The following is a 17651-nucleotide window of genomic DNA, read 5'->3' as shown; positions in this document are numbered from 1 at the left end:
TAACCGAGTATTGATTCCTCTGACAACCGTCATCTATAAGCACATAAACAATAAAACTAACCAGGACCATATGAGAGTTTACAGTGAAATATTTGATCATACCTGCTGCAAGGAACAAACCCCACACCCTCCACAAAGAGCAAGTCAGAAGGGAAACATAAAATAAAATCTGATTAACATTCTGGTAAATCAACTTGTAACAGTATGGCGGATATTTGTGTTCCTGTAAAACTGTGTGGTCTGTATTTAACAAAGCAGGTAAGTGTCTATTAAAGTCTGTGTGTGCTACATAAATACTCATTAACGGGCCAATAAATTTGCAACAGGAAACCTCGGACGTGTCTGGACGCTCGTACATGGAGCAATTTCGCATATAAAAACAGAGAATCCATTTATGCATCTATGTACCAGCAGAAAACCGCACCGGGTTGAAAAAAGGTGATAAAATCCCCCACACCAACTGCACTAAACCCTTCTCAAAAACAAAATAATACAATCCTAGTGGAAAATGTCATGGTCACAGAACAGGAAAATGAAATCACAGAGTTCATTTCCCATTTGGCCACAATAAAACATTGTCTCATAGCCCACTTTAAGAGGCAGGACATGCCTAACATGAATATTCTCCACGGCTTCCATTTCAGCCCAAAGTGTTGTTCCACTAAATCAGATGTCACCGTGAGGGCTCAGAGAGGATGTAAATTTGCAGAAAATACATGACTGCTGGACTCATCTCAGCAGCACTTAAAATACAAACCCATCTATTAAAACAACATTAAAACGAACGCTGGGTTACAGCCTGCGCATGACTCTGTGTGTGTGTGTGTGTGTGTGTTGGTGTCTGCATATGTAATCAATCATGTGAAGAGTTGGACAGTGGGACATGGTTGTTGCATTAGCATCATCTCGATGGCTTTAAAGCGCAGAGTGAAGGAGAAGGAAGATGAAAGAAGAGACGCGAGAGAAGAAACGAGAGGAGAGTTAATGAGGTGTCGGGTGAAGCTCGTGTCATTGAGTCCAATCACCATCTTCCTGGATCACTGGAGCTACATGGAAAAACTGCTGCAGATATCGAGACATCAAGGGCTTAATGATGCCGAGTTAAATGGGCTGATTTCAGGAAATTATGAATACCAAGCTGGTTTGTTATGTCGTACAGTAGATAGCGCTCCTAGCCAAGATATGATTGAAAAATGCAAAAGAAAATACATCTTCTTTTGCTTTCTGGAAAGCAGGAGAGGGTAGAACAATGTTTGTCTTACTAAACTAATCGGTTTCATATGTCAGGAAAAATCTGAGTATGAAAGGGAAACCGCCTGCCGTAACGCTGCATTCGATTTACTTCAGAAGTCAAAACTCCTAAACTCCTGGTTTTCCATTTCTGGCGTTGTCCTGCAGGGCAAAGCCATGAAAGAAAATAACAATGTAAACTTAACATAAAAAGCAAGGACATTTTGTCTTTGGTTGATTACTTCTTTGATACAACTCTGTTTTGTGGCAGTAAATCTCAAACTGTTGGAAATCCTGTTTATTGCCACATTTGCAAAGAAAATGCATTAGTGGTTAAGCCAGTGTTGAGTGTCTGTGCGGTGCCAAAGAAAATCTCCCAAATTCTCATTGCCAGTGCCAAGCAGCTTTTGGTGGATGCAGTGTAATTGTGTGGGGCAGCTTTTCTCTCACTGTGAACTATTGCTTGTCATCACTGAAGGCAACGGCCATGCAGAGAGATATTGAGATGAGATTATGCAATCAGTGGTGAACCCATATCTCCGCTGTGGGAGAACAAACTACGTTCTCCAAGATGTCTTACAACCACAGAGTGGGGTTTATCAGAGACTACAGAGTTCAAAAAAGTCGTTAATGTCCGTGCGACACTGATCGAATGAAACGGGAATTAACAAATGGGAAACTTTTTGTGTGTATTTTGTGGATGGGTTTGACGTGAATCGTTCATCGTTTCGAAATCCAACTTGTTTTTTTTTTTTTTTTGTTTGTTTGTTTTTTTCAGGCTTGGAATTAGAAAATTCTATTTTCCAAGTTCAAATAAAAGCAACCTTTTTTCCGTTTCATACCAAACTATTTTATTGTGAAGCCATTTCTGAAGAGTTTATATTGTCACCCTCTTCCATTGGACAGCTCTGATATCTGGGATCACATTTCCTTGCAATGCACTATGAGTACGGAAAGTTACTTTAAATCCTCAGGGTCGTCGAGGACACTGGTACGACTTAACGCTTTCCGTTCACCAAAATTTCAGCAAAAAGGCAAATACATCACGTATGTTACCACTGCTTTTTCCACCGTTTTCAGCTTTTTTTTTTTTTTTTTTTAAACAAAGTCATGCTATTCACAAGTCATAAATACATCCCTATATGTTCTGCGCAGAAATGCAAATGATTTTTTCCAACCGAAGGTTGGTTTCTTTGGGGGAACAGGGCTTTATTGTAGCCTTTTTATTAACACTGTGAGGAGAACAGTGGACCCTAGCATTTATGTGGTTGTTCGCTATTAAAGTTAATACACCACAGTACAAAATGCTCAGTCCATAAAGCCTGAAAGATGGCATTAAAAAGTAATAGCATCTTTGTTTGCTGTGGATTCCCAGTACCTAAAATGATCATCACATATAAAAGCAACTTCCTGGGGGAAGAAAAAAAAAAAGAACTAAAAGAGAGACCACATCCTGAGAACAATCATTAGATCTCAACAGAGTTTTATCAGTCCAAAAGTATTTACTGTTTTGGAGAAAATCAACAAGTTCTCCACTGAAACCACGGCAATAAAATAAACCTTAAGGAATTTTCTTAAGAAAATCCTAGACAGATTAGTGCAAGATGAGAAAACAAAATGCAGAAATGTGAATTTGTGCGATATTTAATGGCGTACCTTTAAATACTACGTTTTCCATATGTGTGCGCTCGTTAAGAAACCAGTAGGAAATGAAAAGATAAGTGGTGCATGTAGAGTTGGATGGATAAAACTCAATGCTAAAGCACAGCTGAAATACACATTAATATAAAGAAAGGCACTAAAAACATGAGATACGAGTGTTTTTATATTCTTACTTCATCTCAAGGACCTCCTCCAGGTGCTTCCGCCTCTCGGCTCGCAGGGCGGTCAGATGACCTTCCTTCTCAGCCAATGAGAGCTGGGTCGATGACAGCTTGGCTTTCATCACCTCCAGTTCCTGCTTCACCTTCTCCATGGCAACCAGCAGGTCCTCCACCTGACGCAGGCACATAAACACACATCTAGCTTTGGCTTCCATTGGACCTTTTTGTTTGAAAGTGTCTGAGCACTACCAGTCTGAAAGGTTTAAGAAATCACTCTCCAGTGCAGAACGTCAAGCAGGTCGTTTTCCTACTCCCCGTTTTATTTATTTTTATTTTTTTCCTCCAAGCCGTTTCTTTTTCTCCTTCACTTTTCTGATGCATATTTTATCTCGGCCTGCTCTTTTCACTGGCTCTACATCACTGTGTCATTTTAATGTGTGCGAGGTCAGTGTGTATTTCTTAAGGCCAGACAACGATTCGGCTAACGTCCAAAGTCAGGAAGAAACGTAATCAAGACAAACCGAATAAAAGGGAAATAATTTCAACTGCCTTTTGCAAGAGTTTAAATGTAACGTTTGATATCACGCTAAGGTGTATTTACATTATAATGACCGACTTGACAATCAATTAACAATACATTTTAAATAAATGTATTGGAGATTTTCTCCAATTCGATTAGGCCTCAGGATAAAACATATACTTAATTTCAGCTCTATATCTTAATGTGGTACTGAAGGTTACAAAACGCCTAAATAACACGACGTCTTGTTTGTTTCTGTGATTGACTCCAGCTTGTGGAGTTTGAAGTTAAGCTGAAAAAGTCTGCAAAACACTGAGAATCGTTCATACGACCGATCTCTCTTCTCATTTCTAAACAAGATCATCAATTTAAACATGTTTAAACTGATATTTGGATGCATCCCTACGTAACCAAACATACAAGAAGTCCCAAACTGTAACCATGAAACGGAAGGAAACTGGTTAGGATGTTCAGGGTCCAGGCTTACGTCGGTAACCAGCAGGTGAAAACTGCTTGAATGACTCTGTTGTTGTCGTCAGTGAAGGAAGTTTTACATTCGCATGTTCTACTGAGGGGGTGTGGAGCAAGAAAAGAAGCCCTTGCTCACCAATCGCCACCTTTCTTTATACATAGGGGTTTCTTAAGAGGAATATACAGAGGAAGCTACACGCACATCATTTTTGTCTGCAGTTATTTTATAAATGGTGTCATACAAAAACACAAAACAAGAGTCTGATGTAAGATGTCAGAGAAATGTGAAACAAAAATGAGGGAAAAAAAGCCAAAACACTAAAACAAAAACAAAAAAATAAGACATCAGTGATATTTTCTTCATATTCTGATTGATGCAAAGTCCTTGTGAGAGCAAAACTATTCAAAGTTTGAGTTTTCAAGACAACCAGAGGCAAAACAAAGATGATTTGAAATCAACTTTCCCTCCAATTGTTTGTTAAAATAAAGAATATAAGCACATGGATAAAAGGAAGAATGAAATTAAAACAAAAGTACCACCTGATAACGGGAAAAAACAAGAACGCCGAGAGTGGCACGTGGTGATTCTTTGTTACCTTTGACCACTTAAATCCACTTGTGGTGAACTCATGAATTGGAATGTGAGACAGCTGCATACAAATGACAGAGAAAAAGAGAGATGTGAGAAGGAAGAGTGATCGCAGTGAGGGGAGGAGATGAATTCAATGGAGTGGAGAGAAATACATGAAAAGGGCAGAGGAAAGGCCTCAGGATCCAGAGGTAAGGAGGGAAGAAGACAGGTGTAAACAAAAATTTAAGAAGATGAAGAAGGACTTTATAAACACAGGTAAGCTGTTTTGGAAAAAAGCAGAAATAAGAGAGGACGACCACATGATAGACTAAATACAAATCGCAGAGAGAAATACAAGCAGCTTTTAGAAAAAAAAAAGAGGGAGGGGAAAAAAGAAAAAAAGGTTGGAAAAGGTGACGCAGAACAATAATCGTGACCGAGTGAGAACGGGGTGGAGAGGTAATAAGGTAGGAGTGACACGGCCAAGCATGAGAACTGAGGGACTGGAAAAGAAGCAAGATGCAGTTTGTGGAAATACTGATTTGCAAACCATTCCAGACTCAAATTTCTTAGTTTATAATTTACCATAATGGATACATTGCTTAGGTTTACTATGAACTCATGTTATGTATGTATGGACGGATTGCAGCTCTGTAAAACACTCGAGTCGCTCTCTAGACTGTTCCAGACTGTGCGTCGGCACCATGGAGACCGCGAGCCGTTCGGTGCCGTGGACGCTTGTGTTCAAGAATGATTCCAGGTTTATTTTAAGATCAAAACGAGATGAACCGCAGGAGAAAAGGAGCACCGGGTTCAAGGAGTAAAAAAATCCTCCGCTTAATAGAAAACGGGAAGCCGAGGAGGGGTACGTCTGTCTCCAGTTTGAGACAGATGGAGTGTGTCACGGCGCTGGCTCACTCCTGTGTCACACACACGCACACCTTTCTGCGCCGGTCGCACATACAGTAGTGACTCATGTCTAGCAGCAAAAGTTTTGGTTTATTTTCATGTGGTTCTGGTCAAAAGCTTTTGACAGGCAAATCAGGTTCATGGGACAGTCCCACACACACGTGTTGACAGTGCAGTCGAAGAAAAAATAAATAAAAAAAAATAGCACGCACCAGTATCGAGTCGGAGTCTGTTTATAAGTGGGACCAGTTTGGCAGCACTTGCATGTGGGAGCCCTTTGAACCAGCCGGCCTCGTTTAGGGAGGAAATCGTCTTCGCCTGTCGTCGTTTTTATGAATCATTATGTGAAAAGATAATTGCGCTGACGCAGTTGTATAAAAAGGAACTCGAAAATATTTATTTATGATTTACTTGTGCCCACAGAGACGCATTTCCCGAAGCTGGTTTCCATCTGGCTTCTTCCGAATGCGATTCGGGAATGGTCTGTGCTCGGCTTAAGCAGCAGGTCGCACTTCTTTTGGCCATATTTGTCCGTCTGTGTTTAAAAAAAAAAAAAAAAAAAAAAAAAAAAAAAAAGAGAAGTATCCTCTGTTCTGTCTGTAAGCGCTACATAACACACGTGTGTGTGCGCTCGCTGAAAGGTTGAGTTAGAGTTGTTGACGTTGGGAGAGGACTGCAGCGGGTGTTTGGCTGACATCTCCAGTCTTTCACCACGAGCTGACATCTCTGCTCCTTCCTCTTCCATGGGAGCGTTTTTGGAAACAAGGCCTCGTTCTGCCATTAGTGGCCTCTGGCCTCCCTAATTGAAGTTGCACTTGCGGCATTTTGATGCGTTTTAATATTTCTCAGCCTCAACGATGCGACAGCTCGGCAATCGCCGTCGACGAAGTCGAACCACGTGGAACAACTAGATCACTGCCCTGCTTCACAGCTAGTCTGCTTGAGGTTAAGGATATTGTTGCTTGGTCCAGCCATGGAAAACAAAAAGACGGAGACCAAAAGAGGATGGTAAAAACTTTGAATCCCCAGAAGGCACGGCATTGACCCATTTTCATGCTCTGTTCCCAGGAAGGAGGAGTTTTCGCAGATAAAAGTATTTTGTAAATAAATTCTTATATGCACAGATGTTGCCTGGTTTCATTCTGTACATGTATGCAGGGCCTGCTGTTCGAGTTTATAAATTCACTCCTTCATTTGTTATTATTTAATACCACATCTCATCAGACATTACTGAAAGATTGAAAGTTATTTGGCTATTTATTGATAAACTCTGAAGCTAAACATAAATAATTATGTTTTGCACTTAATCCAGAATTTATATTTCCGTCAGTTACTGCCGATTATCAAGGTCCCAAAGCAGTAAATTAGCCCCAGATCATCACACTACCACTACCATGTTTGACCATCTGTGTAACTTAGTGTTTCTAAAATGCTGTTTATAGCCTAAGAAGTTAACATTTTGATTCGTCAAAATATTCTGGTTAATTTTTAGCAAACATGAGATGGGTGTTTTGAAACGCTCTCACGGATGCCATTTTGTCCAGTCCATTTCTTATTGTTGAATCGTGAACACTGACTTTAACTAGGCCATGTAAGGCCTAGATGACCCTTTTGGTTACGTTGTGATCTCTTGAATGAGTGACAATTAATTTCTTGGAGTAATTTTTATAAATTAATTCAGGTGACTGAAAAACCCCCCAAAACAGAACAAAAGAAAAAAAAAAACACTCATTGCCAGTTTTCGAAATGATATTTGTGGCTAACATTTATATGGAAGAAAAAAAAAAAACTTATAAAAGGGCAATGTCAAATATACTTACACATTCACTATTGTAAGAGGCAAGTACACCCATAAAAACTGCTGTTTCTTTTTAGTTGCATCATTACATCAAAAAGGCAATCCAACTTGTCAAGTGCATCATCTTAAACATGTTTTCTTGTTGTATTGATGTCTTTGAAATTTGACTGGAATTTGAAACAATGTGTTTGATGTTTTTTTTTGTGTGTTTTTTTTTTCCCAGAAGAAAATGTTTTGCAAGCTGCGTTTCACCTTCACACGTCCGTGTGACTGCCTTCCCCTGTCCGTCGAGTCTTTAATTATCCGTCTTTCCTCTGCATCGTCTGTCTGTGTGAAGCTTCTTCTGCAGCACCGCTCATTAGCACCCGCCACGGAGGAGCGTGTGAGGAAATATACCTCAGGAGTAAAACATCTGTTTTCCTGGCTGTCTCTACACGTCTGCTCAGAAGCTGTCCGGTAAGTAAAGGCCGGCGCAGACGGCAGACGTTTAGAGGCAGTAATCACAACAAGAGTCCAGCCGTTTTTTGTTTTTTTGCCAACAGCTACAGCGGGCCGTGTTTTTACGTCCTGAGCCCACGCTGCTTTTTAACCCCCTCCACTTGTCAAAACCCATGTAGGCAGTGAGGAACATTTCCCATCTCTATGGCCTCGTTAAGTCACCGCCGCTCCGGGGAGCGAAACACACAAACACACTCCCCGCGGTCTGAGGTTGCATCCACCAAACCCTTCCCTTCTGAGCCTCCCCTTTTACCACCGCCGTGAGCTCTCCCACTGTCTCCGTTTGGATGAACTGCTCTACGGCTTTAAGCGGTTGGCGCACACTCCCGTTTGAAAACATGGCCGGTTGTGTGTCGCCGGCAGAAGGGGACAGAATGGAAGCTGTTCTTTAAATAGGTATGTGTTTACCTCGGGTCTAAATGAAGAGTGACTGGGTAAACACGCGGAGCCGCACCTGAAGGGGCTCAGTCGGGAGCGGGCGTGCTCGTCCGCCGCTCCCCGCTTTCAGTGCGGACGATTTTTGAGACGGTCACAGAGAATTTTTTGTTTCCATAATTATGGTTTAGGTGAATTAAATAGCCAAAAAAAAAAAAAAAAAGATGGACCAAAATTAGGGAAAAAAGTTTAGGATAAATCTTGGGTCACACATTTACCATTCGGGGAAATCTCATGCGGTACAGCAGGCGCTTGCTCACACAGTACCTGCTTCTCGGCATGCGAGCGGGCCTGCTCCTCCTGGGCCAGCACCACCTCTCTCTCTGCTGTGATCTGAACGCTTTCCCGCAGCGCTTCCTCCAACTCCTCAATGCGCTCCTCCTTCTGACGGAGGGAGTCCTGCCAAAAGGACGGAAGAGAAAGAGAAAAGGTTTTGACCACGTCTGCATTTATCCACCTGATTTGACATGAGTGTTGCTACCAGAGAAAATCAAACAGTGAGACGCGTAAAAATCCAATCTTTTTAGGATCTGTGAATGCACCATACCTAAGTGTTTGCACAGAGTTTGCATGTAAAAGTATTTCATGTGGGTAAATGACTTAAAGAAGCTCCAGGTTTCAGAGAAGCAAAGCATTTTGTCACATTGTGTAAAGAGCCTCTAACTAAGATGATGTTTCTGTAACGTATTAGAGATGTACATGTTTAATTTTCACCATAATAGTTTAACATATCAAAATAAACTTGATAAAATTATCACTGTGTGATTTTTTTAGCAATAATCTTAATTCATGCTTCTGTAACCTTCTACACTCATCGGCAGCCTCTGTAAAAATCAGTAATAAACTATCGATTTCTCTTTATTTTCATTTTTTAAGTTGGAGTTACGAAGCAGATTAGCTGCAAGCACAACTTTATAAATCTCCACTAACATTTAAAATCAGAAAGTGTTGTTGCTCAACATGGAAAAACACACGAGCTCCGCTTCGATAAACGGCTCTAATCGTGCAGTTATCATCCAGAAACATCTCGAACTTGACCGTAGCAAAGATTAACCAAATAAGAACCCTATTGACCTCTAAATGTGTTATTTCTACCTACACACCAAAACATTATGTAAATGAATGGTCAACAGCAGCCGAGGATACTCCACCCCGGTGCAGGGATCTGCCAAATGAGTCGTTTTTAACCAGAGGGAGGCATTCAGTTGAGTTGGTGGTCCGTCAGCAGGGCTCGAGAGACGTCCGTGTTTACACTGCTACAAGAAAGTGACCGTAATATGCACTGAGGACCACCTCTGAATGCGGTCCAAATGACTGGAACGCAAGGAATCCAAAATGTGTCTCGGGTACATTCACACGGGCAATTAAGAGATTTCAAGTCAACTTTGATCGGCTCGCCCAGGACACATGTTCATGCCAGATGTGCACAGGGCCCAAAGTGTACCTCAGGTGGAAGGGAGTTAGTTGTAAAACGGGACACGTTACGGTGTGTGGATTTTTCCCTTCCCTTTCAGAGTGCGCCGGAGCTTTATGAGCATTTGAAGCATCTGCAGGCGTAAAAAGAGCAACAACTCCCAGAACAAAGGCCAGCTGCAGTTAACGGTTACACGTATGTCCAGTTTTTAACAAGCTGGTATGATTTCCCCAGGTCTTAGAAAAATATCTGCGATATCGTGTGGATAAAACACAACAGGACCGTGGTTTAACGACTGTTTTCAGAGGGACTTTTTCTCTGCATCAGATTCAGAGGACTCAGTGAAAGACTTCTCTCGTACTTGAAGACACCCATGTGGATTTCAAGGTAAATCCACATGTCCACGTCTCGTATTGTTAGATTCACTTGTTGTCTGATGAATTTCTATTTGTTTTAGCCCTGATCCGAGTTGGGGAAGATGTCTTTTATAAAATATGACAGATTTAGACCCCCTGATCAAATCAGATTTTAAGTAGCATGCTAAACCAGGGGTCTTCAAATCCGGAGTCCTATGACTTTTAAATGTGTCCCTGGTCAAACACACCTGAATCAAAAAATCACATCCTCAGTATACGAAACAATACAAAATGGTGAAGAAGCGTACTAATCAGGCCCAAGCCAGGTAGGTGCCTGCAAACATATTTGAACACGCCAGATGAAAAAAATAGCATGCAATTGCACAGAACGCAAAAGTAAAAAAGAAAAAGCTCCTTTTTTAATTTAAGCTAGTTTTCACACCTGGAAAGTTTCACAGACTCTGCTCAAGTAGGCACAAAAGACAAAAATAAAAAATTTAAAAAAATAAAATTTACACATTGTATCGGTGTGGTTCACTTCCACACTGCAGCGAACCGAAGGGACAATGTCACACAACAGCTAGTCTTCGGGTGCCATCACAAGAAGCTGGCTACCGTGAGCAGCGTTGGAGATCACGCCCCACAACCCCGACCCCTCATCAGCCTTGAATTATCCTGATCATATACGGAGCTTAGTGCAATCGGAGTTCCCATAAATTTCCAATGAAAAAAGATCTATTTTTCTTCTTGCTGGGGAGCTGACTTTGCAGGGTAAATTAGATTTGAATGAATAACTGATGGGGACAGGGAGGGCCGAGGAACGATGAGGCATTACAGTGGCCATGAGCAAAACCTCCAGAACATCTCCAACACATGTGCTGCGAATCCGAATCCCCCGGTGAGCCAACATTACTTGGTGTCTGACTATGCGCCGTACGGTGGAATTTATTTGGAACAAAGCCGGCTCTTATTGCATCGAATTAAATTTACAGTCCTGTTTTGTTACCGTCTGCAGGGTTGTTTAGGTTATGGATACTGGCGCATACACACAAAAGCTCTGGTTGTAACCGCTGCGGTCTCGTGTGTCTCAGTGACTCGCATTGACTCATCATCCAACCACATACACACACAGCAAATGACAGTTTCTTAACAACTTAGACCAAATCAACCATAGCTAAAGGGTGCATAAGCTTGTTCACACAAAACACACACACACACACACACACACTGACAGTTTTCATCTGCCTATAATCAGCGAACCAATGAGGTTAGCAATTACTGGAAGAGAAGAGCGAGGACGAGGAGGGAAAGCAGGCTGAAGGATGTCAGGGGAAGTCGGGAAGAAATTTAAGGTGAAAGGGCGAAGTTAAATGAGAAGGAAGCAGAAGAAAACCTACTATCTTCAGCTAAATGAAGAAAACCACACAAAATCATCACACCGCATACGGCTCTCATCTCGGGTGACTTGACGGACCTGGCAAACAATTAGGAAATGCTCTCCGACCACAAAGAAGCTTTTTAAAACCCAAAAAAGCATTCATTTCATTCCCCCCCCCCTGCTTTAATCACCTCTCGTTTTTCTACTCATCACTTCCCTCTTCTATCGGCTCCCCCTGCCAATTATCCACCTTGGCTTCCCCTTCTCACACGTTCTCAGCTGAGAGCTGCAGTGTGTGAGAGCGAGTGTGTTTGACATTGCCTCGGGCTGCTCTGTATCACGTTATGACAACAGGGTGTTGTTGTAGCAGAAGTTACTCAAAGGACACGAGGAAAAACTTTTCTCCACCTTCCCGAAGCTCCCCCGCCACTTTCTTTACCTTTATTTGCTGAGAGCTTTCGTTGAGGTTGTCCTCCCGCTTCTTGGCGTCCTCCATCAGCTGGGCATTTCGATTCTTTTCCAGCTGCTCCTTGTGTTTCAGGTTGGCGACCTTCTTCGATTGGTCCTTAATTTGCCTGGAAAAACACGGGACGACTGTGAGTTTATGAGTGGCGTTTATTTTTTTTTTTTTTTTGGTTGATGATTTAAAAGCCGACCTAACTGGAGGAAATATAAATTAGATAATGGCTCACGATGTGAGTTATTATTTCAAGCTTTGCCAAGACAAGAGCCTCCAATAATTCTTCCTGCTTTGCTCTTTGAGTCAGAGAGATCTTCCACCAAAGTACGCTATGCTTCATTAGACAGTTGTTTTCCTTGTACAGCTGCAAAGACTTGAACGTATTGTACACTCATTTTTCAATTATTATTATTGTCGCAGTCTTGCTTAGCCATTAAAAATGAACCTGTAGATCATTCATACCTAAAATAAGCTCACCCCCATAAATAAGATTTTTGTTTTTCAAACGAGAATATATATATATATATATATATATAAAAACTCGTGGTGCATTTATGTTCAGTCTCATAAGCAAAATTCAGTGCCACTTTTCAGAAGTCGGCCTGTAAATTAATTTCAGGATAACGGCAGGCCTCAGAGGACACGAGGGAACAAACGTCATGGAGACCAAGCAAGACGGCAGACGGGTCATGGAGAAAGTTGCGGGCATGTTTAGAGCAAAGTTAGGACAAATATCCAAGCTTTTAACATCTCAAGGGGAGCTGCTCAGTTCTCAGCATGGCCAAGAACCCCAGTAAGAGCCCATTTATGGTCCCTTTAGGCACGTAACTGGGACCACCCATTTCAAAAGCTGTCAAGTGTCACCGCCCTTATGCTTTCCTTCTGTTTATTAAACTGCCGTTGTAATTAGTGAATGCAGCCACTAGGGTGCAGTTCTGAGGTTCCCTCCAAATGTGGAGGAAAGTTTGGGCCGTGATAGTTTTCATTCTCAGGAAGAGGTGCAGCAGTAGACGGGCGCCCTGTGTGGATGTTAGATACATTGTGGCATATGGATGGAGAACTTATGTCACTTCATGGTTAATTTTGGTTATTTTATAGAACCTAAAATATGTATTTTTTTTAAATGCTCACACTCTCCATTCGGTCTGACAGAGATTGAGCTGTTTTATCAAAGATGGATGGGTAAAATTGTCTGCTGGTAGAGACAAACACCAAATGATACAACTGTATTAAAAGTTGGTTCTACAAAGTTAGCAGGACAGAATCAAAGACACGGTTATCACATTTCTACTGATTAAAAAATGTTTCCAACACCGTTTTTTTTTCTACTTCACAAAAACTGACTATTTTGCGTTGATCTATCTCACAAAATCTCCCCCAAAACGCGTTAAAGACTGCTGCTGTAACATAAAAATAGAGTGAAAATGTTCGAGGGTCATAAAAGCATTTGCGAGGATCTAAAGTAATAAAACTGTTGCTTAAATTGTGACACGCTGATTTAGCTCTCAAAATATGGTCAAGAAATTACAACGGCGCAGCAGAAACCTGTGCAACACAATGCTCCACTAAATACCCTCGGGTCGATATAATGTCAAAATCGGTAAAGGAATTCAGTGAAAAGCTATGAATCAACGACAAGATGACATTTCTGAAGTCTGCGCAGCGGGAAGCAGGAGGGTCTTGTCACACAGGGATTACAGAGTGTCGGGAAGCAGGGTTTAAATCATCACGGCGAAAACGAAGGAGACTGTAAAAGAGCGGGAGGAGCAGAAAAGTTATTCCTTGCGGGAGTTGCCGGCTTTTGCAACATGGAGAAAGAGTTTAATCCCCGTTTAAGGCGCCTGGAAGCCATTGTGGCTGTGTCACAGACCTATCAGATAACACAGCAGCTTTACTTGATCAGGATCGCTCATACATGCCAGACATCCACACAGGCTCGAATGTGGAAGAAATAAAACCTAATAGCATCCACTGAATCACAACACAAAGGAAAACCCAAGGAATGTTACTTGGGAAGAAAACACTGACATGACTGCAGGCTAGGTAGTTCCTGTGTCCATGACTGCTCTAAGTGTTTCTGCTGTGTGGACTTTTATATACGTTTGTGTTAGTACACAAAAATTATTTTCCCCAACATCAGCAATGTTTTCAGACACACTGACAATCATTTTTAGAAATGGGTGGCGATGAATTCACAAAACACTCTAGTTTTAGTGAAAACTAAAGCAGTTTTCACTAAAACACCAAGACACACATATCTATTAAAAGCAACAGGTGTAGAAAATTACTGGCAACTGGCCAACGATTAAGAAAAACATCTTATGTCAAGGAGCCGTCTCATGTTTGAGATGACATCTCTGCACCAACACTTTGAAGAGGACGTATCGAATGTAGAGCTACAAATTGTGATAAATTAATAAAACGGGTTTTTATTCTGAGTTTTTAATCGCAAGAGGCTACTTTAGTCTCTCATCGTAAGAAACAAAGTTAAATTTACACGTTACTTTACACCTGAATCTGTATGGGCTATGAGTTTCCTGCTGTTTATTTGGATGATAAATTGTTTTAAGGACTCGAGAACCAGTCAAGATTTTAGTCTGATTTTTTGAGCAAACCAAGAATCAGACATCTTTTCTCTTTTCGTAAGTCTGAACATTGTTTTTTATATTTGTTGAAAATCCTTTTGTGTTTTTCCATCTAAAATATTAGCTTGAACCGCTAAATAAAAACTATGATATTTATAGTGTTATCTGTGGCTCTATCGCAATTTTTCAATTAAGTGGATAAAATCCTTTTCAATGCTTTCGCAGGCTTTTAGTGAACCGGATGAGCAATCTTTATCAGTCGTTTCTGTCAAATAAACAGGGTAGATAAAAGCTTATTTTAAAATAAGAGTTTGAAATTGAGATATAACTTGATTCTTACCTTTAGGACTCATCTTATTACACAGTGTTCAAAAATAATAGCATAAACGTACCTCACACCAGACATACATGATAACGTGACTGTTCTTTGAAAAAGAGAAATTTCAAAGCGCTTAAATGTCACAAAATCTCGTTTTGTTACAATTTTAATATGCAGTTAATGTTTTTTTGTTTTTTTTAATCTAATAATTTTAGGAGCAGATCTGCCTTTGGATGCCATTTCTGAATTGAACTCTGATTCTTCCATACCCAATGAACAAATGGCTTCCTGAATTTGCTCCAGTGTTATTTGTCACAGAAAGTGTAAACAGGTCTGAAATTTCATACAACCTTCGAGTCCCAACATATCTCAGATTTACTCTCAGACGTAACCATCTTTGAAAGTGCTTTTAGTTCGTTTTGCTCAGTGCACAGCAAAAAAAAAGAAAAGATAAATGTATTCAAATATATAACTATTTTATTACAAGCCTTTGCTTTCATCTTCCTTGTCTGTGTAAGCCATAAACTGCCTTCTAAAGTTACTCAAAGTAACAGGAGTAATCCATCAAGTGGCTTTTATATCAATATCGCTGCCAGAAAAGTTGAGAAATGATACTGGCAAAAAAGGGTAGCATAAAATCTGTTTGCTAAGAGGTCCAGAGGGCCTAATTCCAAACTGTCCTGAGATATCTGGGAGAAGAGAAATTGAAAAAGCACCGATGCAGCCAAAACTGCTCAGCCGCACCTGCATGTTCAAAGCTCGCAAAATAATCATCAGGGGGTGTGTGTGTGTGTGTGTGTGTGTGTGTGTGTGTGTGTGTGTGTGTGTGTGTGTATTTAAGTTTCTAACTTATAGGTTTGCGTTTTTGGACGAGCCGTGTGCAGCTCTTGCGTTTACATCCAAAGCCGAGTACGAATGTTAAGCGAGAATGCAGATGTAGTAAGTGAGCTCTCTCGTTTGTTATTTTGTTCCCTTTGTTAGGCCATGATTTTAGCTTCCATGTTCAGTAACTGTGGGATACGGTTATTTCAATATTTGGGGTTCAGTTTTGTCCTATACGCCCTGCCTGCGTGTAACAGGTCATAAACAGGCAGGAATGTTCCTATTGGAGGATTTCCAGGAAGCCCCAAACATCTGGTTGGATCGCTGAGGTTTCCTAACTCCACGCTACATTTGCTGTATATATATATATAAGAGTGTATAGGCAAGTGGAAAACAATTTTCCCATTGACTCAACACTCTTTCTGCTTTCACACTTAGTTTTTTTCTTGCTTTTTAAGGACAATGAACATTTGTTTAAATACCAGCCTGGAATATTTTGACATATTTTTAAGCTTACCTGAACTGGCTGTTTTGACCCACTTTTCAAATCTGTTTCCTTGAAAGTTTTGCCAGTGACTGAACTCCCTCAACTGAGTAACCAGCGATGTGCAGGTAAAAAAAAAAAAAAAAACTAAACATTTTCAAACTAAACTAACCGATCGCCCTCAAAACAAGATATTTGTTTTGCTTTTTGTGGTTAATGTTTACTGCATTTAATGGTTTGATTAAGACAAACCTCACAAAAACCAGTCTGTATATCTTATCGAAATGAAACCGAATTGGACAAAGCGGGCTGCAGGGGTCAGAGTACATTTATTTGTCCCAAAGCGTAAAACTTCAGGCTTTAAATAACACAGTGGTAGCAGTGCAAACCAAGTGGGGTCTAAGGCTAGCCATTCTGACTAATATTTTCTAATAAGGTAGTTAAATGCGCCAGTAGGAATTTATAGATCCCATTAGACACCAAATACACGCCACCAGTCGCTCAAGTGGGCCCACACCAGATGAGAGGACGGGCGCACCGGAAATAAGGCGCAGTCCTGCACTTTTCTCCTGCATGTGTGTTGCTTCTATAATAGGATAAAAGTTCAAATAAACACTTTAACCCTGCAATTTTTTTTATTAAGCTTAATGTGCACAGAAGTCACATTAAATGAAGGGTTGGGTAGGAAACGGTGAGCTTTAAAAGGGTCATTGCCTTTGATTTTTCTGAAATATGTGGATGTTATTAATTATAACTTCAAAGTAGAAATTGAACAGCTTAACTTAAAAGTTACTGATGAGTTGAAGTCCTTTAGGTAGGCCTGAAGAAGTTCATATAATGAGATTGACATACTGGCATGTTACATGCTTGAGGCAATTCTTGCATCATTCTTTAAATTAAATGCAATGCTTCATTTTTTTTATTTTTTATATGATCTGATCTCTGAGCTTCTTGCTGAAATCTATTTTCTTATAAAATGTTTGGTCCCTGTTACTGTTTTACTGTGATATACAGCCCAAACAAATAAAATATATAAAAAATAATACTTTTCTGATAGGAATAAATTTTCCCTGGGGCTTTTTTTTTTTTTTTTTTCCCATGTAGCACCGCCCTGTAAACCCAGTGGCCCCCGTTCATCTGCGGCCCACTGCTTCAAAGTTGTTTAAATATGTAAAATATCTGCTTCTTTCCTCCTGCAAAAATAATTTTGAGACAACTGAAGCTAATCGCCAGAGGAACCGGAATTACAGGAGAATTTCCCGAACCGCAGTGCTGTAAACACAACATGGGAACCGGCGCACACACACACATACAGAGGCAAAGAGCAAACATGCACGGTTAAAACGTTTTCCCGACGCACGGAGAGAGTTTCTCTGGGTCGGACCACACGCAAAAACCAAACTCACACATAACACAACGCAAACACCCAATGTCCATGTGCCAAGATTCACACAGATGTAAACACATACTGTACAAACAAGATGGGGTCCTCAGTAAATATACAGTTGTGGTCAAAAGTGTACATACACTTGTAAAAAATCATAATGTTATGGCTGTCTTGAGTCTTCAATAAGTTCT

The 17651-nt window shown here is 40.7% G+C and overlaps 1 protein-coding gene across 7 annotated transcripts in view; it reads right to left on the bottom strand.

Annotated features, from left to right (window-relative positions):
• Window positions 1-2285: 2285 nt before the first annotated feature.
• The window catches only part of LOC106944012 (ELKS/Rab6-interacting/CAST family member 1-like), a 78487-nt gene continuing 63121 nt past the window's right edge, over window positions 2286-17651 (bottom strand). For all 7 annotated transcript variants that reach the window (XM_015027288.1, XM_015027307.1, XM_015027312.1 and 4 more), the window contains 3 exons: window positions 11843-11978; window positions 8523-8654; window positions 2286-3226 (listed from right to left, as the gene is read on the bottom strand). In XM_015027288.1, the coding sequence (XP_014882774.1) occupies window positions 3062-3226; window positions 8523-8654; window positions 11843-11978 (433 nt within the window). In that variant the 3' untranslated portion in view covers window positions 2286-3061. The remainder of the gene's footprint in view (window positions 3227-8522; window positions 8655-11842; window positions 11979-17651) is intronic.

Source organism: Poecilia latipinna, unplaced genomic scaffold (genome assembly GCF_001443285.1).
Source record: "Poecilia latipinna isolate Pla-1442-1.1 unplaced genomic scaffold, P_latipinna-1.0 Scaffold100, whole genome shotgun sequence".
Taxonomy (NCBI): Eukaryota; Metazoa; Chordata; class Actinopteri; order Cyprinodontiformes; family Poeciliidae; genus Poecilia; species Poecilia latipinna.
This window is presented reverse-complemented; position numbering and strand designations above follow the sequence as displayed.